At 39.2% G+C, this 26,971-nt stretch overlaps 1 protein-coding gene across 2 annotated transcripts in view; it reads left to right on the top strand.

The window, feature by feature from the left end:
• phf2 (PHD finger protein 2) overlaps positions 1 to 26,971 on the top strand; it is a 49,156-nt gene that overhangs the window by 8,927 nt on the left and 13,258 nt on the right. For both annotated transcript variants that reach the window (XM_030421016.1, XM_030421015.1), the window contains exons 2-16: positions 2,281 to 2,366; positions 4,990 to 5,104; positions 5,992 to 6,152; positions 7,162 to 7,303; positions 7,411 to 7,597; positions 7,817 to 7,979; positions 14,142 to 14,229; positions 14,583 to 14,689; positions 17,451 to 17,542; positions 17,631 to 17,720; positions 18,795 to 19,139; positions 19,349 to 19,465; positions 20,491 to 20,606; positions 24,626 to 24,804; positions 26,023 to 26,090. In XM_030421016.1, the coding sequence (XP_030276876.1) occupies positions 2,281 to 2,366; positions 4,990 to 5,104; positions 5,992 to 6,152; positions 7,162 to 7,303; positions 7,411 to 7,597; positions 7,817 to 7,979; positions 14,142 to 14,229; positions 14,583 to 14,689; positions 17,451 to 17,542; positions 17,631 to 17,720; positions 18,795 to 19,139; positions 19,349 to 19,465; positions 20,491 to 20,606; positions 24,626 to 24,804; positions 26,023 to 26,090 (2,056 nt within the window). The remainder of the gene's footprint in view (positions 1 to 2,280; positions 2,367 to 4,989; positions 5,105 to 5,991; positions 6,153 to 7,161; positions 7,304 to 7,410; positions 7,598 to 7,816; positions 7,980 to 14,141; positions 14,230 to 14,582; positions 14,690 to 17,450; positions 17,543 to 17,630; positions 17,721 to 18,794; positions 19,140 to 19,348; positions 19,466 to 20,490; positions 20,607 to 24,625; positions 24,805 to 26,022; positions 26,091 to 26,971) is intronic.

Below are 26,971 nucleotides of genomic sequence, written 5' to 3'. Positions count from 1 at the left end.
TGAATGTATTCTAAAGTTTTGTAAAAATATGTCTTAGCCAAGTAAATATACAACACCAAATAGGGCTGGGTATCACCAGGTACCTCGCGATACAATACTATCACGATATTTTGCTCACGATAACGATAATATCACAATACAGCGATTCTGCGATAATTGATATATTGCAAGAAATTTCATCCACGATACATCACGATATCTGTGTCACTGAAGAAATTCAGAATTTATTGACTGCACTGAATCCATTTCACAGGAATTACAAAACATTGTCAATCAATTTGACATGAATGACAGCCAAGTAAACAAAGAGTATATTGCACAGTGTCTCTTCTTAACACACACACTGACTACAGCTATCATTAAATATCTATATGTGTGGGTTTCAGAGCTACTTAAACCATTTTTTTAAATTTGATTTGGTTGTATACCTATGTTTGAATAAAGATAAAGCTGTCCTCCAAAGAGGGGTGGTGGTGGTGGGCCAAAAAAAAAAATATATATATTTTTTTTTTTCATTTTTAAATATCGATATTTGGCACCAGTGTATCGATAACGTACCTCAAGACGTATCGTAGTATCGATATTTTGGCACACCCCTAACACCAAATCCCCAAAAGTTGGGACGCTATGGAAAAAACTACTGATTACAGTTTTACAAAGTGTCTCTGAGCCCATGTAGTAATCTCCTTTATACAATCATATGTTGGACATAGTGGTGAACCTCGCCCCATCCTTGATTTGTGAATGACTTAGCCTTTTGAAGATGCAAATTTCATTTCCCAATCATGATATCAGAATACCAATGAACCTGTTTACCTGAATGTACCAAACAGCTGATTTTGGAGCATTTGACAACTTTCCCAGTCTATTGTTGCTCTTGTCCCAAGTTGTTTGAAACATGTTGATGCCATCCAATTCAGGATAAGCATATATTTAAGTTTTTATTTAAGTTTTTACTACTAAAACTTCATCATACTCTTAACTCTTAACAAATTATTTGCCACCACAAAAAGCCATCAGTGAAAGCATCCAACATCCGTTTGAGTTTTTCTCCAAGCCACCAAGTAAAGGATGCCATGAACAGGCATTTCCACTGCGTCCACACACTCACCCACTTTTGTATTTGCATTCAGTGAAAACGAGTAGGCGGTGTAGTAAATCTGTGGAGTTCACAGGGGGGAAAAAAAGGAAAACATCCTGGGGAACTCCCAGTTCATTTGAGTTTTGGAGCAGCGGCTCCAAATAGGAGGAATTAGCTTGTGCAAAAGAGTGTGACAGCTGCTGTTTGACACAGTGGGATGAGCTACAATGCTGCTGTCATTTTATGCATCACTGATCAAGTCTTTGCATGTTTTAAAACTTAACCACCTGATGCACAACATTTGTGTTACATTGTGGTCATAAATGAATACTGTGTTTACTCTAACTTATATCTCTCATGCAGTTGTCCTTTGTACATAACAGTATAGTGCACTGATGATAAGATTTGAGTCACAAAAGTTTAATGATAAAAATACTTTTGAAATTTTTTTTGACATCACTATAAAAGTGCCAAACGTAGACAGTATTATTACGTGAAAGACAAATGAGGCAAACTGTCGCGTGTTAAATCAACCAACACTTCCTCTCACAGCTGCCACGCTGTAAACCACAGTGCTAAAATGTGCAACTCTTATGCATATACAGTGTGTGAAGGGAATTTATAGTCTGTTATACATATTGTGCTGTCCTCCACTGTCCCTTTGTTCTACACTCCACTGTATATTCCTTTTGTTGTGGACTATGAATCATTTTAAAGGACTGGTCCAGCGTTTTTTCATGGATCATGTTTCATTTTACTACCAATGACAAACACTTAAACCAACACTTGCTTAAGTTGTTTTATTATTTTTCAAAAAACAACTGTTATTCTCTGGATCCAGCTTCTCAATTGAGAAGATTTGCTGTTCTTCTGTGTTTGCTACCAGTGTAAACTGAAAGACTTCAAGTTTTGAACTGGTCGGACAACACAAGCATTTTGAAGACGTTACCTTAGGTTTTAGGAAAGCCTGATGGTATTTTTTTCACTATTTACTGACATTTCATTTTCCAAAGTATACATTTTGTCACTGACTGATAATGAAACCAAGTTTCAAGTGTCTGTCAAGACAAGCCGATTGTTAAACTGCAGGGAATTAGAGAGCAATCAAAGAAGCCATTCAGACCCCTAACAAACCACTGCATGCATCGGAGACAGGTCACATACTGAAACATTAAAAAGTGTTTCTTGTGTTGTTTCAGCTGTGTTGGGGTTGATGAAGATGATGCTCCAGATATTGACATATATCACTGTCCAAACTGCGAGAAGACCCACGGCAAATCCACATGTAAGTAGCACTTCTCAGGGAGAGTTGTGTTGACTGACACTGTCAGATAAAATCTGTTAGGTATGACTATCGTTTTAGTTTAAAACATTAAAAAAATGAATTAACTTTATCAACAGAGTGTGAAAAAACAGTAAAGACATTATGTAAAAGGTGTCTGTTTACTTTGCAGTGATGTCTACTGAAGTAAGCATGCAGTTAGCAGTTAGAAGTTAGCATAAACAGCTATCCCCAACCTGTCCTATTGGGAAATATCACTTTGTCCTCAGGAGGCAAGTTTCAACAGGGGTGTGTGTAAAAGCAGCGACTTAGCTACTTTGTTTAATACATACCCAAACTAAACTCAGAGGGCTCTATCTTGCAGCTGGCACCAAGCAGTGCACAGTGCAGCACAAGTGTCATTGCTAGTTTCAGACAGACGTAGTTGTCATCTTCACGCCCAGTGCCCATCATCTGTAAATAAAAAAAATGTACAGACAGCTGTTTTCCTGCTGTTATTCAGGTAGTAAGACGTAACACAGGCAAAATTTAAGCAACAAAACTAAAAGCTGTTGATAGAAACTCGAAATAGAATCCAACTTTTATCTTCTGAAAAAATATTTTTAGACAGGATCTCAGGATTTATCAGGGGGAAAGCTGCTTGACGACAAACTATTGTCGTGCATTGCTGGATGTAATGTCATTAACAGAGCTGTCCCAAACGATTATTTTTCAAACGATTAATTTATAATTTTTTCGATTTGTCAACTAATATAACGATTAATTTAATGTTACATGACCAAACAAAAGTAAAGTAGTAACTGTAACTGTTGGTAGCTTATATGAGGAAAAAAATACCGCAGTTGAAGGCAGAGCAGCGTCTGTTCTCCCGCCTGTCCTACCAACTCTTTTTCACATTTCTGCCCGAAAGACAGCATCTGTCACTGGCAAAAACCTTTAACTCACTCAAGTGGTTGTGTTGATAGAAATCACCGCGATTGTCAGCCCTCCAGACTGAGACTTCAGTGAACTTTCCCTCCCGTCCCCGCAAGTGACAGAGTCACACAGCGACCTGTTTACTGATGGCGATTATGTAATAATGTAATTTAGCGCGAAAACCGTAACTCTTTCACCTTCCAGGATGTTTAGGGGGCCGGGTTCTCAATCACTATTCATTATTAACGGTCCGCGGGTTTAGATTGACTGGGGGGAAACACCCCGACGTCATCATCATGACGGGTACCGTCACGTCTCTATTCTCAGCCTCTGCAGGTACTACCACTTCCTGTTTGGGACGACACGTCGACGCATATTATTCATGTCGACGAATTTATGTCGTTGATTACGTCGACGCGTCGTCCCAGCCCTAATTAATAATTTCCAGGTGTATTTCTAATATCTAAATCCCTCTTTATACTAATCAGAATAATCATTTTTATGACCCTTCCTGTCTGATACACCGACTGAGATCTGCGCATCATATATTACACACAGAGGGACATGCAGCAATGCCCCTCCTGCTACTTGGTTAATTGTCAGTGTATTTTCTCATATGCAATGATAGAGAGTTTTTAATGTGACACAAAGTTGTGAAACGGTGGGGCAATGGGTTACCAAGGACCAAATACCTGTCCAGAAAATATTTGTACAGGTATTTCCCTTACTGGGAAGGCTGCAGCTCAGTGGGTAGAGCAGGGGATGGTGATGTGCAGCTAGTGATCTGAAGGTCGCCGGTTCAAATCCCAGCTCCAGGCTGAGCTGAGCTGCTTGTCAAAGTGTCCTTGAGCAAGATACTGAACCCCAAATTGCTCCTGATGTGTAGTTGACACCTTGCATGGCGGCCTCTGACATCAGTGAGGGCCCTGCGATGAACTGGGGACTTGTCCAGGGAGTACCCTGCCCTCGCCCAGGGACAGCTGGGATTGGCTCCAGCAAAAAACCCCCGTGACCCCATAAAAGGAATAAAGAAGTTACAGACGATGGATGGATATTTCCCTTACTAAAAAAATATATATGCCCAAACATCGACCCCTCCATGCTTCCCCTGTCCCTGCCTGCCATGTCCTCTCGGCCCTTGAAACAAAGTCCTGGTCAGAGCTTCTGTACATCACCCCTGTACTGTATCCCCTATCTTCAAACCGCCATTTTTCAGTCTCAGAGGTTGTGTTCAGTCCTAGTCTGATATCCAGCTGTTTATCATTGGGTGGCTGCTGAGCCCAGTCAACCTGAGGTGTGCTCAGAGAACTGTCTCAAGCAGACTCCCATCAGCTAATAGGGCCACTGAACTCCACAGCCAACTGAGCTACTTGCAGGAAGCTAGTCACAAGCAATAGCAGCTAGTCCTGACAAACAGAGATTGCTACAGCAATGAGTACACTGAACAACAGCCGTTAGCAGTAATGCTGCCCCCTATGGTTTTGGAGCTAAGTTTTTTAAATCCAGCCATTTAATACATTTCTTGATTACACCTTTAAAAATGAAAAAGTGAAACTGCTTTAGTGATCCTTCTAGTTCGTCTCACATTTTAAACAAACAATGTTTTTTAAGGATGTCTGAATTTGGAATTCAATTATATGTTCAAGTCATTAGCTGCAGTGTGTGTTACTTCATTCTTGATGGTTTTCATGTTTTTTTTTCTGCTCTTCAGTGAAAAAGAAAAAGAACTGGAGCAAAAATGACACTGGGCAAAGCACAGACATCAAAGCTGTTCAGAATGGCAGTCAGGTTTTCATTAAGGAGCTTCGCAGTAGGACGTTTCCCAGGTAAATCATGTATTCTTGTTACTAAACTGTACAACAGGCAACACCATGAATGGGTCAATAATGTGAGATAAAGTGGTGCCAGATTTTAACATTCCACACGATTGAAATAGTCAAACGCAACACACTAATTGGGATCAGAGTCCTGCACGGGTCTTATTTTGCAAACCCGTACCCGCCCGTACCCGTTGTACTTAAAACCGCATCCGACCCGTTTCCCGACAATAGCACAAATTACATTCCGCACCCGAGCCGACCCGCTATAAATTGATACCGACACCCGACCCGCTCTCGAAGCAAAATTAGACTGACGCAATTTTAAAAATGAAAGTAAGCCAGCGTGGGGAATGGGAGTTCTGGGAGGGCGCAAGCACGCATGAATGAGCTCATATGAAATATACCGGTGCATGCTTATCATTTTGAAATGCAGGCATATTTTTGTAGATGTGTCGCTAATGATTTTTTTTTTTTTTTTGCACATGATGCCATGAAAATGACAATCGCAAAACCCGACCCGCGCTCTCTAGGCGTCCGACCCCATCCGCACCCTTGTCCGACACAGGACATTATTTTTCACCCGTTTCATCCAAATTGTGCGGGTCACCCGTCGGGTACCTGAACCCGTGCAGGACTCTGATTGGGATCACATTTAGTAGATTCAATGATAATGAAATGATTCCTCATATTGATTAGAGCTCTTGAAATATTAGTAGGGACTCCTTATATTAACCTCCTGTCAGTATTATTCCTCATTTTATTAATAATTCCACTAGAGGTCACTGTCTTATTACTTTTCAAGACATGCTGTCAGATCGCTCAAATACTTGAGTAGTTATCAGATCTTATTTAAATTTATCAATGTACACAAACCTTTGACCTGTGCTCTCCAGTGCTGATGACATAGTGGTGAAGCTGAGTGGCAGTCAGTTGACCATGGAGCACCTGGAGGAGAACGGCTTCAACGAGCCAATCCTGGCTCAGAAGAAAGATGGCCTGGGCATGTCCATGCCTGCCCCCACTTTCTACATCAGTGATGTGGAGAACTATGTTGGTGAGGAAACGAGGTCTATTACTACCAGTGATGGATTTTACTGTACTTAAATACAATCTTTTGGTACTTTTACTTTACTTGAGTGTTTCCATTTTCTGTTTCTTTATACTACCTCTGCATTATTTATGGGGGTAAATATTGCACTTTCCACTACATTTGATAACTTTAAATATAAATAGTATATGCAGTACATACATATATATTTACATACATACATTTACATATGTACATATGTAAATATATGTATAAGATAAGTTTACTTGTGCTTTTTGATACTTGAGTACATTTATTGAGACACTTTAAGATTTTTACTGAAGTACAATTTGTACAGGTGGTTTTCCTTTTATTGAGTAATATTTCACATTTTATGTAATTACTTGGACAGAATTATCTACAATCAGCAGTACCTCTACTACTACTCTGATGACTGCTAATGATGTTACTGTTACATGTGTTCCTACAATAACTTTTATTTCTTTACTGTTACTCCAGTGCAGCGACTCCTGCTATAAATATACAATTAATACTTGTAATTCTACTGTTCTACTATTACTATAACTAACTGACAAGTATGTTCGTTTACAAAGCAGATCAAAACTATTTTGGGCAGTGCAAAGGAAGAGGGAATTACAACTATAGACCAATACAGTTTGTAAGCACATTCTGATTGTCTTTATCAAAAGTAATGGCTATCCCATTAATTAATACGGGATTAATTGACTAATATTTGTGTTGGGGAACTGGAGTGCATTTCATTTCCTCCTTTAAAAGAAACACAAGATAAAAATGTACTATACTGTTTGCTTGTCAATAGGGGGTGCATCTGTTCCATTTTTTCCTGTGCACTGGTGCTTGTTGATGAGATCACCTGATATATCTCAACAGTACACCGCTCCAGACATATTTTGTAAACCAGTTTCCTGTTTAAAGAAAATGTTTAGCTTGTAGGCGGTTAGTTTTCCTTCAGCTTGTTTTATCGTGTCTTCTGTGTCCTCTGTTATTGTCTCAGGTCCTGATGTTGGCGTGGACGTGGTTGACGTCACCAAGCAGACTGACAGCAAGATGAAGCTCAAAGAGTTTGTAGATTATTACTACAGCACAAACAGAAAGAAAGTGTTAAACGTCATCAACCTGGAGTTCACTGACACAAGGTACATTCTCACTTATAGTAAAGTTTGAATAAAGTGAGATTTGGTTCATAAAGATGGCCCCTGTGGAAATCTTCTGTTTGTAATCTGTGTGTGTTTTTCTGGGACAGGATGAACAGTATAGTGGAGAGTCCACAGATTGTGCGGCGGTTGTCATGGGTAGAAAACTACTGGCCTGATGACGCTCTGCTTGGGAAACCAAAAGTCACCAAATACTGTCTCATCTGCGTCAAAGACAGCTACACAGATTTCCACATTGAGTGCGGTGGTGCCTCCGTCTGGTACCACATCCTAAAGGTCTGTCATTTTCATGGTTAGACCAATGTGTTGAGTCAGAACTGGCCTTCGAAAAAAAAAAAGGTGCGCGACAGTCGGTGTCATCGGTCTCTGAGGAGTGTACAGCACTGATTACCTTCTATTCTGAAGTGATTTTTTAAAAGGAAATGTGGAATATGTCATTGTCCATCTTTCATATGATAGTGAGGCCAGAAACAGTGATGGTGTTTGTGTTTGCAGGGAGAGAAGATCTTCTTCCTCATCAAGCCCACCTCCGCCAACCTGTCTCTGTACGAGCGGTGGAGATCATCGTCAAATCACAGCGAAATGTTCTTTGCTGACCAGGTGGACAAGTGTTATAAATGTACTCTGAAGCAAGGACAGACTCTGTTCATCCCATCAGGTTAGAGCTGCACTCGGGTCATGAATATATAGCTGAACAGGATATAGAAGAACATTTAATCGGATAACTGATACGGTTTAATTTGTAAAGGAAACCCTTAAAAATTACAGCATTTTCTTGGAAAATGTATGAAAGCCTGCAACATTGCTTTATTTTACATTCTATTGGGGATTAATATCAGAGACACCATATGTGCATAACATCTGTATACAATTGTTAAATGATTATCAATTCTGATAAGGGAATAATCATTGAAGTAAGTTTTATAAGAAAAAACACACTCTGGTTTCAGCTTCTTTTTTTGTGGAAGAGAATGAATTTATACCACTTTGAACCATCCAAACTTTTCATATATTCTGACTTTTTAGATAGTGATCAGTTAATTAAAGATATGAATAAATAATAAGAATAAGAAATACCTATTTTTTTAAAACCTAAATCTGCCACAGTTAAGAGTCATCAAGAAACTCAAATACTTAAAGATGCTTTATTTAAAATGTTCTTTTTAGATGTATAATATATTTCATTGTTATTAATGTTAGAGATATGGATACAATCCTCTTTTCGGTATATGTGATGTTATATTTTATGTTTATGTATTTGTCCCGAAAATTAATTGAGACATTTTTTATGGATAAAATAACAAGACAGTAATATTCAAGCAAATTAAATACTGCATTATGGTGATGCAAAAATCATGTAAAAACAACAGTATTTCTATATAGATAACTGCTGTTCATTCCACTTATATCTGATGGAGAACAATTATTCCTTAAAGTCAAGTGTTTTGTATGAAGGACTCTGAAACTCAGGACTCACACGTGACCTTAACGACTCTGTAAGGACGATCCCACACAGAGTTTAAAAGCCTGCAAACTCCCTTCCAGTTAGTTAGAACTAAAGAAGCCTCTTGGATGAGAGTTCAATTGCCTAAGATACAGCACTTAGAATTACTATCTCTCTATAAAAGCGAGAAATCTCTGTCTGTGTGTGTGTGTGTGTGTGTGTGTGTGTGTGTTTCTGTTAGTCAAATATCTCTGCGGATCAGGATCACACTGACCCGAGACTTTCAACACGGCTGCTGCGTGGTTCAGTTGTGTGCATCTAAGCATTTGCTTGGACTGCAATGATACCGTGAATAAATTATTTCATAAATGCTTTACAAATTCCACCGAGCATTGTCCACCGGAGCCACCACAGTCACGTGCCCACATCAGCACGTCCAAAACCGGACCTAGGGTAAATAATGTCCGCCACGCTTTTTCGCGAACATTGCCGTCACGTTTGCTTTGTGTCTGGTGCAGGAAGAAACGGTAAAAACGGGCTTTTGTCACGAAAGTGTCCAAGCAGCAAGTTTGGTTGTTGAGGAACAGGAAGTTGTGGGAGGGACCTAGGCGGATGACTGACAGGCCGAACGACGTTCTGTGTATAGAGCTCAACAGTGAGGTTCCGGAAGTGAAAATGCCATTCATATTCTGCATATAGATTTTGATTATTGGCCATAATGTCGTAACCATCCAAAGTAAACTTACCACGAGCTATCAGATTGTCAAACGATGATATATGATCCTGTAGAAGCCACAAGTCCGTATGATATCAATCTTGTTTTGAGAAAAACATGTTTTATTTGCGATGTCATGGAGAAGTACTACACTACCCACAATCCTATAGTGCAACAGCGACGTCTCTGATTGGTGGAGCTCGCTGTTACCATGGAAATGTTTATCAAACCCGCGAATTTCATGTTAGCTAGTTACTGCTAACACTGAACTCTACGATCGTTTACCACAGAGCGACCATGATTTCACTTTCTGACCTACTGCGTTCATTTAGTGATGAGGAGAAGAGTTTATTAAGGGTTCAGCCGAACATGAAATTTGCGGGTTCGGTAAACATTTACATGGTAACAGCGAGCTCCACCAATCAGAGACGTCGCTGTTACATTCGCAATGGTTTATGGGATGAGTAGTTGCTTTACTCTTAAGATAATTATGTACACAGTCTTGTACCTTTGCTTTTTTTCTGTTTTCCTACATTTTTTGGGCGCCCAATTAAATGTTTTATGGTCACGATTCACCTGCTAGCTGATTGGCTTGGTTCCAGGCCTAAAACTCTTTATATAAGGATTTTATGAAACGTCAATGGAGTAAATGAATGGCAAATTCACTTCCAGATCCGGAGCCGTTAAAAAAGTGGGCGGTCACTGTTGAGCTCTATAGACAGCGATATTGAGAGTTGAGAGATTTGTGACATTTAGCTTGTTTGGAGTGTGTAGTTAGTGTGTTATGTAGTGTTTGGTGTAGTGGAGTCGGTTTTTTGTTTAATGAGTCATAACAATGAGGAGAAGCTGAATGTGGAGCAGGGGGTGCAGCTCTTAAGGAGCACAGGCAGACCTGAGCATTGCCTGCATTTAAATGTAAATAGTTACATATAACTTTGTAAATTTTTTAAATGTATGCACAAATATAGCAAACAACAATTTATATTTGCATTATAAGTAAAAAAAAAAAAAAATGGTTTGTTAAACATATTTGTGGTTTTCACAGTAAAAAAAATCTAACTTTTTCTACTCGGATTTATGTTTTTTTGTGATTTTAGGTCCATTGTGTTAATACAGTATGTCGAAATAAAAAAATAACTGTACAGTCACACATGTGAGGTTGTGCTGAAAATAATGACACCAAGTAAATAGCTTTTAAGGTGAAATATAATGGCAAAATCAAAAATAGTCAAAAACAGCCAATTATACCCTGGAATATCGGATTTCACAACAAACCTAAATATCCCTGACGCCCCACCTTCAAACACAGCCTCATTTGGCCGTCCATGAAAAAGCGAATTAACCTCCCACTTTTTTATAGGAATACATTTTTCTTACGGGCACTGCACTAGTAATAATAATAATAATAATACATTTAATTTTTATAGTGCCTTTCAGGGTACCCAAGGACACTTAACAGAATGGAACAAGCAAAACAAAGAATAAATGGATAAACAAAAAATACATAAAAGATAAAAATAGAAAAGTTGATTGATTTGGCTGGATCTAGAGCTGATAGGCCTTATTGAAAAGATGGGTTTTTAAGTCTCTTTTGAAAGTCTCCAGAGAAGTCTGTTTGCGGATTTTAGCTGGGAGAGTGTTCCAGAGAGTGAGGGCTGTCACACAGAAGGCTCTGTCACCAAAGGTTTGTAGTTTGGTGTGAGGGATGGAGAGCTGGTGTGTGCCTGATGAGCGCAGCGTCCGGGACTGGGTGTAGGGGTGGAGGAGGTCAGACAGATATTGGGGGGCGAGGGAATGGAGAGATTTATAGGTCAGTAGGAGAATTTTGTAGGTGATGCGTGATTTAGCTGGGAGCCAGTGAAGGCGGATGAGAGTGGGGGTGATGTGTTGCCAGGGCTTGGTGCGGGTGAGGACCCTGGCAGCAGAGTTCTGCACATACTGGAGCCTATCCAGGGTTTTGGAAGGGAGCCCGGACAGGACTCCATTGCAGTAGTCCAGGCGGGAGGTGATGAAGGCAGGGATGAGGGTCTCAGCCACAGGTTTAGAGAGAGAGGGCCGGAGTCTGGAGATGTTTTAGAGATGGTAAAAAATTTGAGTAGATTTGATGTCATCCAGAGTTTTAAATCATGTAGGCAGTTGACGAGTGACTGTGGGGGTAGCTGGGTGGATGGTTTGGTGCAGAGATATAATTGAGTATCATCAGCATAAGAATGGAAGTTGAGACCATGTTTGCGAATTATCTGACCAAGGGGAAGCATGTAGATAGTGAAGAGGAGGGGTCCAAGCACAGAGCCTTGAGGCACGCTCTGGTTGGCTGGAGCTGGGGTGGAACTGGAGTCTCCAATTGTGACAAACTGTTTCCTGTTTGTTAAATAGGACTGGAACCAGGAGAGTGCTGTACCAGTGAGACCAAGGTAGTCAGATAGGCGGGTGAGGAGGATGGTGTGGGAGATTGTGTCGAAGGCTGCAGAGAGGTCCAGGAGGATCAGAATACTGATGTGGCCAGAATCTGCAGCGATGAGGAGGTAGTTGGTGATCTTGATGAGGGCAGTTTCTGTGCTATGGCGTGCCCTGAAGCCAGACTGAAGGGGTTCATAGAGCTCATGGTTGGACATGTGCTGCTGGAGTTGGCCGGCAACTGCTCTTTACAGGATTTTGCTAAGGAAAGGAAGGTTGGAGATTGGCCGGTAGTTATGTAAGTCATCTGGGTCCAGACCTGGCTTCTTGAGGATGGGGGTAACTGAAGCTGTTTTGAAGGTGGATGGTACAATGCCAGATTCTAGGGATGAGTTGATAATTTCCATTATGAGGGGGCATAGGGCAGGCAGTGAAGACTTCACCAGAGTTGTTGGCATGGGGTCCAGAGAGCAGGTGGAGGTTTTTGCCTGGGAGACCAACTTAGCTACAGAAATAGAGTCCACAGGAGAGAAGGAGGAGAGAGAGCACTGGGGCAGGTGAACAGTGGGAGGATCAGCTATCTGTGTCAGAGGTGTATGTGGTAGGGTGGTGGCAGATGCCGGGAGTTGCTGGTGAATGGTAGCCGCCTTTTCCTGGAAGGAGTCCAGGAACTTGAAACAGAGGTCAGGGGCACCAGAAAGCTTGGGGACATCAAGAGGGCTAAGGAGCCGGTTAATGGTGGAGAATAACATTCTGGGGTTATTTTGCTGGTCTCCACTGAGAGTGGTGTAGTAGTTTGTTTTAGCCTTGGAGAGAGCTTTCTTTATAAGACCTAACGTGGTCTTTGTAGGCTTCATGGTGGACGGTGAGGCCAGATCTTTTATAGAGCCGCTCCAGGCGGCGACCAGAAGTCTTAAGGGTGCGGAGTTCAATGGTGAACCAGGGGGCAGAATGGGTAAAAGACACAGTCCGGGTTTTAAGAGGGGCAAGGGAGTCAAGACCCCAGGAGACAGAAGCATTATAGTGGGCCGCCAGTCCATCCAGTGAGGAGTCGAGGGGATCAGAGGCCAGGTGGGTTTCCAGGATGTTGGTCAGGGCCAGAGTGTTCACTGTCTTGATGTTCCTGTATGTGATGTTTTGACTTATGCGCTGCTTGGGCACAGGGACAGGAACAGTGAAGAGGACAGCATAGTGGTCGGAAACGGCGAGGTCCAGGCATTGTAGATGGGAGGGAGCTGTGCCAGTGGAGCACACCAGATCCAGTGTGTGGCCTTTGACATGAGTGGGACCTTTAACATGCTGAGTGATGTTGCAGTGGATGTGGAGGAAACAGCACCATTCACACAAGCCAAGGGTCTCAGATAGCTCAGTGTGCGCACCTGTGGTTTGTTTAGATGACATTGAGCCGGTGCGATGGAGCGCCTGTCAGTCAGCATGGAGGGAATAGCAGCACCGCTGTCAGCGCTGCAGGAAAAAGCATTGTCCGTCATAAACTTGCATCTGGAGGCCCTGTGTATATAGCATATACTATGACCTGGATGGCTGAGAATCTTCATCAACATGCTGTTCATTGATTTGCACCATTGTTCACAATGGTCCCATACATTCAGGGGAATGGAATCTCTGAGGATAGACAGAATGACATCATCTCACTTCTCCTACTATACATCAGGATTAGTCACACAATCATATAGATTCTCTGAAACTCAGAACTCACACATGACCTTAATGACTCTGTAAGGACGATCCCACACAGAGTTTAAAAGCCTGCAAACTCCCCTCCAGTTAGCTAGAACTGAAGAAGCCTCTTGGATGAGAGTTCAATTGCCTAAGATACAGCACTTAGAATTACTATGACCTGGATAGCTGAGAACCTTCATCAACATGCTGTTCATTGATTTGCATCATTGTTCACAATGGTCTCATACATCCAGGGGAATGGAATCTCTGAGGATAGACAGAATGACATCATCTCATATCTCCTACTATACATCAGAATTAGTCACACAATCATATAGATTTTTGTTGCTGTCAAGTGTTTTGTAAGCCTCGGCCGTGGTGCAGGACATTTCTGCAAAGGTAAAAAAAAAGTACATTTTTAAAAAGTCCAATGTCAAATTATAGTATAAAATGATGTAGTGGCTGAAGGAAGGTGGATTACAATAAGTTATAATAACTTATTTTTTAATATTTCATTAGAAACAATGAATGTATGAATACATGGTTTTATTATTAACAACAACTGGATGTGTTTATTTGCTTAGGTTGGATCAATGCAATACTGACTCCAGTTGACTGCCTGGCGTTCTCTGGACACTTTGTCCACAACCTGAGTGTGGAGATGCAGATGAGGTTTGGACAACTGTCTTATTACACAAACATTCAGACTTTGTGTTGTGTTGTTGTCTTTGATAACTGCCATTTTCCTTTTCTTAACTTTTGTGAGCTACCATGCCTCTGTCAGACTGTCATTTCCAAATTTGGGGGGATTTAGTGTGACAGTGCATACTTGACCTTGGCTGATTTTACACTGGAGTTTTTAGTGGGTCCATCCTTGCTTTTAGCTCCAAATTCCACCAAATGTTTTTTCTGAATTCTCCACATTTGGAAATACTGTGTGAATTGCGTAGGTTTCTTTTTTTAGATAAACCTGTTGGGGATTCATGATGATGTTTAGCTGAAACATCTTGGTTTACTCTCCTCAGAGCATATGAAATCGAGAAGCGACTAAAGGTCAAAACTCTCAACCCCTTCCCCAACTTTGAGACGGCGTGCTGGTATGTGGGACGACATCTCCTCGAACGATTCAAAGGTAAACCCTATATCCGTTTTAATGTATTTGGAGGTTTAATTTTTGCTCTAATATGTGGTATTTCAATGTAAACTTACATCTTCAATTAACAAGCCATTTCTCCGGAAGAATGCATGAAAGCAGAGAAAACGCAAACAATGTCAGAAAGGTCTTTTTCCAAGCTGCACACTCACCGTGTGGCTGCATGTCTGCTGCACAGATGAGAAGCTGGATGCTCTAATATTATTTCAGTCATTAAATCGGTGAATTGTCGAGTTTACAGATGATTAGCTTCAAAAGGTTTGGCCCAGCTAGAATCACTTGCTCCATTACAAGGCTGTGTTTAAACTCTGTTCTGCTGGCTTGGGTCAAGTGTTTATGTTTCAGCATTTTCTGTTTGGATGTGTGTATTGTGTGTGGCGCACACTGCTTCAAACCCACAAGACCTTGCCATTAATATACCATTATTCTTTTTAACTTCAAGGGCAGCTCTTTCAGTACAAGAGAAAGACTCACTTCACTCCTGCTGCTACTCAGCCTTGATGCTATTAATAATTTCCTGTTTTGGTTGTAAATCCACTTCAGTTGATAGAACTACTTTGATATTCTGTGGGCACATTTCTGCCATTTAACTGAAATCAAAGGGTGAAGCGGAATTTGCATAATTTCACGAGTTAAGGCTGTAGTTGTCACAGTTTAATCTAGACTGCTGAGTCTTTGCAAAAAGTTAGAGCTCACGCCACGTTAAGCATCATCTAATCAATAACAGGGCTTTTTGTACCTTTTAAAGCTTTATAAGGTACCAAAGTTATTTTTGGCACCACCTTAGCAGAATGAATGCAAAATCAACGTAGAAAGCATCAAAGCTAACTAAATAACTTTTCACAGATCTAATGGTTGTAGACCATAGTTAGGTCCCCAGTAGATTTGGTTCACTTGTCCAAAAACATGTGGAATTCCTTTTTTTAAATCTTTTTAATTAAAGAAAGTAGATTTTTTGTGTGGGAGGACCCCCAAACCCACCTGTCAAATTCATGCGCCTAAGTCTTCCATAAACCATAGGCATACACTGAATAGTTACAATCTACAGGGGTGTCACTGGCAGTATAGACTGAATCACCGTGAAGTTGCCGTAACAACCCGTCAGTCTCCAGCGTCAGTGAAAATACTGTTATCAATGAGATATGAAAGCATCAAACATACATTTAGGATGAATTAGTTGTACATACTTTGAAATAGCATTAAAAAGACAATTCAATAGTATGTGAGCTTATGCATGATGGAAGGGTTTTCTACGCAGAAGTGATCTTGTCTGTAATTTCCTTTATTTTGGTTTGTTTACGGGAGCACATCAGTGAGTTAGGAATTGAGACTGACTGATATTATTGCAGATATAGCATGTCTGCGAATATGATATGATATGATATAGTAACACTAATATATAGTTTATCCAACAGAAAGTATTGACAGTTTATTTTCCAACTGTATAATATCCTGCTCAGTAGATATTTCAATCACAAATCTTAAAATGTGTTTTTTTTTTTAAAGATCCTTATCAAATATTATTTATGTTATATACTTCCGTTTGAAAAGAAAATAGGTCTTGGCCAATATATTGTTATGTATGTTTATATTAGGGTTCCAGCAGTATACTGGTTTCAAGCTATATTGTGGTGCTATCATCATACAGTGTCCATGTACACAGTCACACAGTCAAGCATTGAGAAGGAAACCAACAAGAAGCCAACCAATCAGAGGTGGAGTTGGGCTGGGTACTGGGGGATTGAGGCCCTCTGCTGTTCAAACAGGACAATACAATGACAAGGAGACACAGGAGAATGGATTTGTACTGATTTCCGTTGTTCGAGCCATGAACTTTACGAGCAAAATAACTGCGTGATAAGTGATGGTGTCATGGCATTTTTATCACAAAATCTGACACATTGTTACATCTCTAGTGTCAGGAGATAATATTTTGTAAAATTATAATTAAAAAAACGTATATTTGTATTCCTTTAGGGGTCTTTAACTGTTGGTAATGTGTAATTGTGTACACAGTTTTGTGAGAGGGTTATCGTACTGTGAAATTCTCATAATGTTGCTGCCATACTATATGTTATAGTTTGCTAGTTGTAACTTTTTAAAACTACAAATAATATTTTCCATACATTTTTTGCTGATTTTTTAATAAATGCTCAGGGACAGTTTTTCCAAAGGGAATTTCTAAGCTTTTGCAATATGGCCAAGTGCAATAATCAAATTGCAGAAGCTGCAATCTTTTTTTTTTTTTATAAAAGTATGATAAACAAAATAGTTATGTCATGTCATCATGATATTAAAAGTTTTTCAGTCTCTTATTGTTTTGTAAGGTAGTGTAACTGTCTGCACCACTTTACTTTCATGAAATTCAACTTTTTCATAAGAATCACCATGACTTCAGCCACATACTGTACACATGGTAGTTACATCTGACATTTTAGTGATACAGCTGATGCAGTGAGTGAGCAGGGAGATTTTGATTGTGTACCTTGAGAACTTTAATGTGTCCCTTGGCTGGTGTTGAGCTCAGCTCTGGTTCATTTTGTGAACAGGACAGGTTGTCCAAACACACAGTCACCACTGATGCAATAACATCACATGGTTTCTCTTTGTAATTTGTCTGAAGTTGCAGCTCATTAGTTCTTCTGTGTGAGAGGCCTAATACATCTTATAAATCTCTGCTACTAATGCATGTTTAAAGTCATGATTCTTCCAGTGATAACGTGCGCCTTTTATTCTGCAGGTTTACATAAAGCAAATAAGCAACCAGCACCATATCTGATACATGGTGCCAAAATCATCAATGGAGCCTTCAGAGCTTGGACTAAAAAACAGGTATGGACACATGATTATACAGTATTTTTTTAAGTTGTCTTTCTAAGATGCTGTGAAATAGAATGCCTGTTTGTTTTTTTCTCAACAGGCCCTCTTGGAACATGAAGATGAGCTTCCAGAGAATATGAAACCATCGCAGCTCATTAAGGATCTGGCAAAAGAGATCAGACTGTCAGAGGTAATTTGATTTTATATCTGGATTGATGCGATTTTACCAACCCTTCACTTAAAGTTCCAGGTAGTTCTTCCACTTTTGCAGTAGGAGATGATGTCAGTGGGGATGTTTAGGGTACTACAAAATGATCTCACAGAAATATATTGGTCGGATTGAATTCAATTCTGAACGGATCCCAAATCCAAAGATTTCTGTTCCTGAATTTTCAGATTCAGATTTGGTAATCCAGTCCTACCTTCAATCCAGATAAAATGCTGCTTTTGGGTATTTTAAACTTTAAGGCAGCAAATGGATCATTTTGATGCCAAAATCTAGGACCATTTGGATCCCACCTCAGAGGTAGATTTGAGGTAGACAAATAGCCTAGTCTTCACTTCTTACATATATTGTTACCCAAGATGTTAATTACACTTAAACTCTAACTTGAACGTGCCATTTAAATGCTACCGTTAGTTGTAAGACTGTACTTTGCTGCACTGTAAAATATGCTTAGATCACACGTCTTCCTGAAAACACAAAGAAAAACTGCTGTAAACTCTGACAAAGACCAAAGTCTTTTTTTTTGGTAACTTTTTATTTGTGGTCCCTCTGTGGGCTAGCATTCGTGTTGTGACTTTTGCAATTGTCTTGGGCATTTTGCACTTGGTTTGACACTTCTAGGCCACCATAACTTAAAGTCCTGTGTAGAAAAAGGGTTGTCAATAGCAGGTGAATAAAGAAAGAACAAAGGGTTAATAGCAGGTGAATAAAGAAAGAACAAAGGGTTCCCAGTTTAACACCAGAGCTTAAAATAGTGAATGTCAAACTTTGCAATATAGATAAAAATCTTAGTTGATTGATTTATCTATACTTTTATACTTTTTTGTAAGTTTGTTTGTTTTACAGTGCATTGAATGCATTGAACATACTAAATGTCATAAATCATGAAAAACAGCGCTTAGTGAATGGATATTTGATTTTTTTTAGATGATGAATGCTGAATTAAACTAATAATTTCAGTAATTATTTGTTTTGGTGGGGTTTTGATGCTGATTAGAAAGTTATAGCTAAATTGACAATTCCTCACCTTTATTCCAGAATGCAACAAAAGCCATCAAAAGTGAACCCAGTATTAAGGTACCAGTGGAGGAACCACCGTCCACCCACTCCGAGCCTGAGGAGCCCATCTCTCCTGCCCATGTCCCCTCGCCTAGCAGAGAAAAGGCCAGAAAGAAAGCCTCAAAACCTCCTAAACCTCCCAAACCCCCAAAGATGCCCAAGGCCCCCAAACCTCCGAAGGTCCCGAAGGCCAAGGAGGGTGGAAAGAAGAAAGCGAAGAAAGCGAAAGATTTGTCGCCACCTCCTAAACCCTCCAGCTTTGCAGCTCTTGAGTCCCATGCAAAAGACATTCTGAGTAAGATGGACCAGCCAAAAAAGACAAAGGTGAGCAGGTCTTTATGTTACTGTAAATTAAATGTTGTTTTTTGATGACTGATTATTGGCTTAGTCCTTTTTTCTTCCTAGTCAAATTGAACTGTGCATATAGTTAAATGTTTACTCCTGCATAGGATGGCTAAAGCAACCAATAGTTACTGTTGGATGAATTTGTCTGTTAATGATTGTATCCTTGTTCAAATACGCTTATTTTATAGGCTGCTAAGAATGTCCTGAGTATGACAGAGAAAGAAATATCAAAGCAGAACAACATGGACAAATTTGAAATCAGAGAGCAGAACAAAAACAAGACTGAAGCAAAATGGAAGTATAAGGTAAGAATATTGACGCTGTCAAGTTTTGTCATTTAAACTAAAAGGGCAAAACAAATAAAATCACAATCCTTTTAAAATAACATTTTAAAAAAGATTCATACAATGAATGAATGTGTAGTGAAGGCAAGCCTGTTTTCTGAACATTAACGCATATTATGACCTTAAAAAATTTGCAGTCATGTTTGGTGACTACACGTTCATTATTCATTTTCCTTGGAGCACTGTTTGATCTCCACCAACTCTTGAGTCTTGTTTGTCAAATATGTCACTGTGCTCATCAGTTTATTTTGAACTTTGCCTGCTGTTTGGCACTGATCAGAATGGATTTATGTGACAATCTGGCTTAAAACACCCACTCTCTCTTTCTGTTGCTGGAAAGAGATGATGACAGCAGAGTTTGAAGCCTGAAAAACTAAAACAAAGAGCTAAAAGAGGCCAAAAATCCTCTGTAGAGCTGAGGGGACCACAGAGTTGGATGAGAGTTAAAGTTGGTTAATCCCCTTTCACATTACAGTTTGTCATTTAAGTAATTTTTTATGCCTCTTCACTGGAAACAGTCGTGGCTGGAGGCATTATGTTTTCGTGTAGTCATCTGGCCATCCATCCATCCATCCCATTATTCTGAATGCGATATCTGAAAAACACCGTGAGGGAATTTCTTTAAATTTGGTTCAAATTCCCACTATGACTTGAGGATGAAATGATTAGATTTTGGTGGTCAAAGGTCAAAGTCATTGTGACCTCATGGCACCCTATTCTTGTGAATGTGATATCTCAAGAACACATACAAGAGATCATATAATAATGAAGAAAACATTTGACATACACATGTCTAATAAAATACAATTATGACATCTGATATCTAAATGTCCGAGGCTAAATGCACTGTGACATCATAATATTCTGCCAAAAATTACTGCATTGTGGTAATTCTAGTTAATATGCAAGATGTTAAGTGTAGCTTCGAGTTTATTGTGATTTGCTCATGTGCTTCTTTGACATTATTTCCTCTTTAACTTTTACAGAATAGTAAACCAGACTCCCTGCTGAAAATGGAGGAAGAGTGCAGATTTGACAGGACCCCGCTGTCAGGCAATAAAGACAAGTTCAGCTTTACTATGTCTCACAAGAAAATGCTGGGGTATGTATGGAATGGCAACAATTACCATATGTTTCTATGGAAGCAAATATTGTACCATAATTCAAATTAAAATGCATTTACAGAAATGCTTTTTCATTTTCAGAATGTAGCTGCATTTTTTGACTCATAAATAAAATTAGTAATAAATCATCCAAATTGCATTTTCATTTTCTTCTTCAAGATTGCTCATTTTGTAACTTAATTCAAATGATAAAGAAAATGACATTTGAGATTTAATTTTCAAAAGATGGCCCAGCAAATAGGTACCAAAATTTGAAATGTCAAATTTGAAAATTAAAATGCATTAGCCGAAATGCTTTCTCATTTCAAAGTCAGGGCTGCATTTTTGATTCATAAATAAAATTAGTAATAAATCATCCAGATTGCATTTTCATTTTCTTCTTCAAAACTGCTCATTTTGTTACACAAAGACAAGGAAAACTGCTTTTTCGTTTTGAAGCCCTCCACCCGCAAAAAAAGGTCCAAAATTCAATTTGAATTCGCAATACCAAGCGGCGCAGGAGAGTGACGTCAGCGGCCTCTCTTCTTCAGTGTTGCCAACATGGCGACTGTCTCGCTGGACTTAGCGACTTTTCAGACCCTCTAAGCGACATTATTTCGAAAAAGCGACTAGCGACAAATTTAGCGACTTATTCAGATCATCGGGGGAAAGGCGAGAAATAGATTATATTGTAATTCACATGCTGCTCAGAGTTATCGCAGTCCACGGCTCCTCTGCAGCAGCGCCGAGGTCTCTCCTGTCCCCTTCCGCGCGGCTGCGCAGGCGACAGGCCGGTGTGTGGGGGCTGGCTGGAGCAGGCAGGAGCGTGGCTCTGATATCGGATAGCTGCCGTTTACTCTGTTTTGATCTGTTAATGTTAGGTGTCTTTAGCAAAGGTGAGACCCAGAAGCGGACAGGAGGCTTTAGCTGGATGCAAGGAGTGTTTATTGTAACACGGACAAAGTCAGATCAGGAGGGGGTGTGCACGGGGAAGCCACGCTCCGGGGCGCCGGAGAGCTGGCAGTCCTGTCGGCACTTGGAGGAGCGCCGGGCGGGTGGATCTGGAGCGGATTGAGTGGATTGAGCAGTGCTGCTCAGTTTGTCTTTGAAAAAAAAAAAAAAAAAAGCAGAGGAGAAGATAATAGGCTACCTATGTATTTTTGATTCCATAAAAACTACATGAAATTGATTGTGTATCCATCTCTTATAGCCATAGACGGATTATCATGACCACGGGCCTACACACGCAAACTGTGCGCACGCAAAGGCTGTTACATTATTACATTGAATGTAATAATGTCCGCAAACGTAATAAACCTCAAACACCTACTAATACTACTGACCGTGCGTGCAAAATCCAGCTGCTGACCGTCCGCTCCGCTCTCACACAATGGATCCCCCGTCTGCGCTCCCTCTCTCTCTTATAATTGTTTGCCCGAAAAATAATTTCCATGAAGAAAACATCGCCTGACATTTAAATTTAAATTCCCATTGACAATACAAATATCAAGAAATCTGGATGTATTGCTATTTGTAAACACAACACTTATCAGTCTATAGGCAAGAATCTAAAGGTTTATTAATTCAATTCATTTCAAATTCGCTTTATTGGCATGAATGCCACAACAACAATATTGCTCCAAGCACCAAGAACCACGAAAAGAATACCTAGCACAGTACCATTATACTTGCTGTGTGTGTGTTTATGTGAAATAATAATAATAATAATAATAATAATAATAATAATAACTTTGAACATTATCACAATTAAGTTATCAATCTGCGATGTAAACAAAATGCAAACATTACAGACTTCTAACCATTTTTCTAAAAGTGTCTGTATTTTAATTGAGAATAGTTTTTTATATAAATTACAGAAAAGGAAAAGAAAATGTGATTTGTTTTACCTATTTCAGCTATAAGTGGTCATATTGACCGCACATCATTTCGCAGGATTTCATTCATTGTCTCTCTTGTCTCTAACTTTGTTAGCGTTCTCCAGCTGTGCGACTGTAACACAACTTTATATGAAAAAGGACTAACACTAATAGCCCAATTGATTCTTATTTCTTCCACTTACAGAACTGTTTACGACTCGAAACAATGTTATTATTTATGACGTTTCTAACCAAATGTCGCGGAGAAAACAGACATTCCTTTGCTCAGAACCCATATCAGGCTGTGTCTGAATATGCACGAAGATCGGTATAACGCATTGGAGCAATTTTCATACAATTTCAGATATTTAGCATGATAAAATAATTTTAATTCAACATAGCCATTTGTCCAGCTGAAGCATAATGAGCGTTATGTCATTAATATGAAGTAGGCTTGTTTTGCGGTTAATCAGCTACATGATCCGTTTTAACCCACAAAATAAAAAAGGATAAATGTGCAGCCTCCGTTTCCTTTCTGATTGTGTCCGTTCGGAGTGGGGGGGTTTCAGAATGGAGGGGTTTCCCCAATAGACTTTTCGGAATAGCGGGGTCTTTGAAAAAAAAAAAGGGAAACCCCGCCATTACGATGAATTGAAGTCTATGTTCAGAACAGCGGGGTTTCGGAAAGGCGGGGCTCCAGGCTATAAAGCGGCCGGTGATTTTGTGACCCGCTGCAGGTGCGTGGGTGTGGGAGAGAGAGAGACATTAGCTTATAGCACTTTGTAGAAGAAGCTTTATAAAGTTCACTCCGTTCACGGGGCTGAGCTGCCACATCCAATATGGGGGCGACGTCGACGTATGGTCCAGCGCTGATACCTTCAGTTTATTACCGGGAATACTGACTGTAAAGTACCGTGTGTGTTTCATGGGTCTGACTGTGAGTCTGCAGTCTGACCCACCGTCACTGCCAGCAGCTCTTCAGAGCGGCTTCATTATATCACCGTAAATGTTAGAAAATTTCGCACTGGAAAAAAAATGTGCGGCTGATTTAACCAAGCAAACGCGAACCATGGCTGGCTTGACCGCAGTACAGAACTGGACATGGTGGTGATTTCCCCGCTGTTTCTGAAAACATGTATCACAGTCTATGCTACCTACACATCCTTCACACTCTCCTCTTGTCCCTTCTCTTGCTCCAGTGTCGAATAAGCACACCGCCGCCCCCTATCGTAGATGCGTAGCACGGTCGGTCAGACTGGGGGCTGAAGAAGAAGAGAGGCCGCTGACGTCACTCTCCTGCGCCGCTTGGGATTGCGAATTCAAATTGAATTTGAAATTTTTTTTTGCGGGGGGAGGGCTTCAAAACGAAAAAGCAGTTTTCTTTGTCTTTGTGTAACAAAATGAGCAGTTTCGAAGAAGAAAATGAAAATGCAATCTGGATGATTTATTACTAATTTTATTTATGAGTCAAAAATGCAGCTCTGACTTTGAAACAAGAATGCATTTCGTCTAATGCATTTTAATTTTCAAATTTGACATTTCAAATTGAATTTTGGTACCTATTTGCTGGGTCATCTTTTGAAAATTAAATCTTAAATGTCCTTTTCCTTATCATTTGAATTAAGTTACATAATAAGCAGTCTTGAAGAAGAAAATGAAAATGCAATTTGGATGATTTATTACTAATTTTATTTATGAGTCAAAAAATGCAGCTCTGACTTTGAAATGAAAAAGCATTTCTGCTAAAGCATTTTAATTTTCAAATTTGACATTTCAAATTGAATTTTGGTACCTATTTGCTGGGCCATCTTTTGAATATTAAATCTTAAATGTCCTTTTCTTTATCATTTGAATTAAGTTACAAAATGAGCAGTCTTTAAGAAGAAAATGAAAATGCAGTTTGGATGATTTATTACTAGTTTTATTTATGAGTCAAAAAATGCAGCTACATTCTGAAAATGAAAAAGCATTTCTGTAAATGCATTTTAATTTAGATTATGGTACAAATTTGCTTCCATAATGTTTCATGATGATTACAGAACTATATGCCTATCAGCACTATATCCATTAAAGCTAATTCAAAGACTTCTCACTATGAGTGCATTATTGACCCCTTTATTGTCCTGTTGTTTCCTTTACAGCTCCAAGGCGCTGAAACCTCAGACCAACTCAAGCGTATTTGGATCATTACAAAACCTAAAAGAGGACAAAACAAAGCCAGTAAGAGATGAGTATGAGTATGTCTCAGATGAGGGGGAGCTGAAGATTGACGAATTCCCAATCAGGCGGAAAAAGAATACTGTGAAGAGAGATCACTCTTGTGAGTATTTGGGATTTTTTTGGTGTAGTGTTTCAGTTTAGTTTGACTATCAACTAGAGTTGGGTATCAAACCCTAGCAACTTTTTAAGTGTCAATTTAAATCTGTCTATAGCATTGAGTATTAGAAAGTGCATTAAATGTTTGGTCAGGTTATTATTTTTACTTGTTTTTTGATCCAACATTCAAAATTTGTAACACCGATGCATAAGGCAGTTTGGCATATTTGGATACAAAAAGGGTGAAACTTGTCTTGCTCCAGAGCCATGAATCCTCTGAATCACACCTCTGATGTTTAGACATTTAGAAATATATTATGTGAGATTTCTCAAAACAACTAGATCTTTGTTGTATATTTTGTTATTATATATTTTTTTGTTATACACATTTTTTGAGTGGTGTACTTACATTATCCCAAATGTTTTTAACAGTGTTCAAACCCAGAGAAATTCACAAGTTTACTAAAGGATACAGTGCATTTCATTTGGTTGCCTGTCACTGTAACTTCTAGGAGAGAGTCAGATAGTAAAGAAGGAAGTCAGCAAATAGACTTAACATGACATGAATTTTAAAACAATTTGAAACAATTACATGTCTGATTATAATCAGCCGTGGTTTAACAATGTTGACAGCAACTATCATGATCCCACGCTACTTATGTCTTTTGTTCTGTTCTGATAAAGAGACAAGATAAATTACACGTTTTGAGTTTAAATAGGTCTGCTCTTGTGCTCACTCACAACTCTTTTCCCTCTTTAGAAAAACAATTGACCAATCATATCTTTGTAGGCCAGATTAAAAATTGAGACATCAAATAGCTTGTGAAAAATAGAAAACAGGAAAATGGCCTCAAAAAGGGCCTTAGCAGAAGTAAAGACTACTGACATAAATCATGGAAAACTGCTTCTAGCATTATCTGCCACAGTGTCAGTATCATTTAAAATTGCTAGTGGCAGAATAGATTTGGTCAATCAAAAACTAAGCATAATAACCTGTGGAATGATAGAATATAATGGGAATTTTCAGGCTAGGTTAGAACATGTTTGAATTTATCAAAATAAAACATCTCTCTTTTTAGCTTTTTTGTTGTTGTTATAAGTAGGTATCGTATCGTATTGGCAGTGATACAAAATATAAACACCCATATTAACTATATGCTATGTAATGAAAACATATGCATGAGTTTTAACTGATCAATGAAGAAATCCCTTTCTTTCCCAGTTTTGTCAGACATCAAAGAACCCATTCAACCAGCCAAGAAAACAAAGTTCCAACCCTTGATGACCAAGGTATGTATCAGATGACATCACCTTTGAGTTAACAACTTGAAGATAATCAATGTTGTCATGATAAAAAGTCAATGCTAATATTGGACAATCACAACTATGTCGTCAAATCTTTTTTTTTTTTTTTCATATATACTGCAATGATCCTTAAAAGCTCAAATGTTTGCTTGTTTGTTTGTTTTTTGTTTTGTTATTCTGGGAAAATAAGCTGGGGACTATGAAACCAGAACAGTGACAGTGAATTCTGGCATGGAAAATACAGTGTGTCAATGAAAACAAAACCTGAACTAACAAAGGAAACACTGGCATTTCAAACATTTGTATCTGAAAAAGTTAAATATGCAGTGAAGCACATTTTTAGCACTTAAATAGATTTCAGTAAAAAGTAAAACCCAGATATTAAAATGTCTTCTTTTTTATTTGGATATTTGGATATTGGTGTGTTTTTCAATGACAATCTTCCAGTCTTTCTTCAGTGACAGGATTTTTACTATGTCAGATGTTTTTCACTGATTTTCAATGTCAACTTTCTGTCACTGTTTTGGTGTAGAGAGGAAGTTTCTGATGTGAGGGGCAAGAACAGTGTGCTTTGCATATCTGCATACTAGTAAGGCCAACTCCTCGGCGAGTTTACCTTAAATTTCCAAACCACGGGTATGTTAAGTCTATTTCTCACCGCTGGTGTTTTTTCAAGTTAATTTTTAATTGAGGTTATTCTAGTCAGGCAGTCCTGCTGGTTCAAGCTCTGTTCAAGTGTCAGCTATCACAGCTAACTTTAGCTAATGACTGCTAACATACCTAACTTTAGGATCTATGTGATCAACAATGGCAGAGCGAAACAGACTCAATGTATACATACTGATAACTCTTCAATGATTGTCTCT

The sequence above is a fragment of the Sparus aurata genome, chromosome 6 (genome assembly GCF_900880675.1).
Source record: "Sparus aurata chromosome 6, fSpaAur1.1, whole genome shotgun sequence".
In the NCBI taxonomy this organism is placed as follows: Eukaryota; Metazoa; Chordata; class Actinopteri; order Spariformes; family Sparidae; genus Sparus; species Sparus aurata.
The sequence above is the reverse complement of the archived record's forward strand: the minus strand, read 5'-3'. Positions and strand labels throughout refer to the sequence as shown.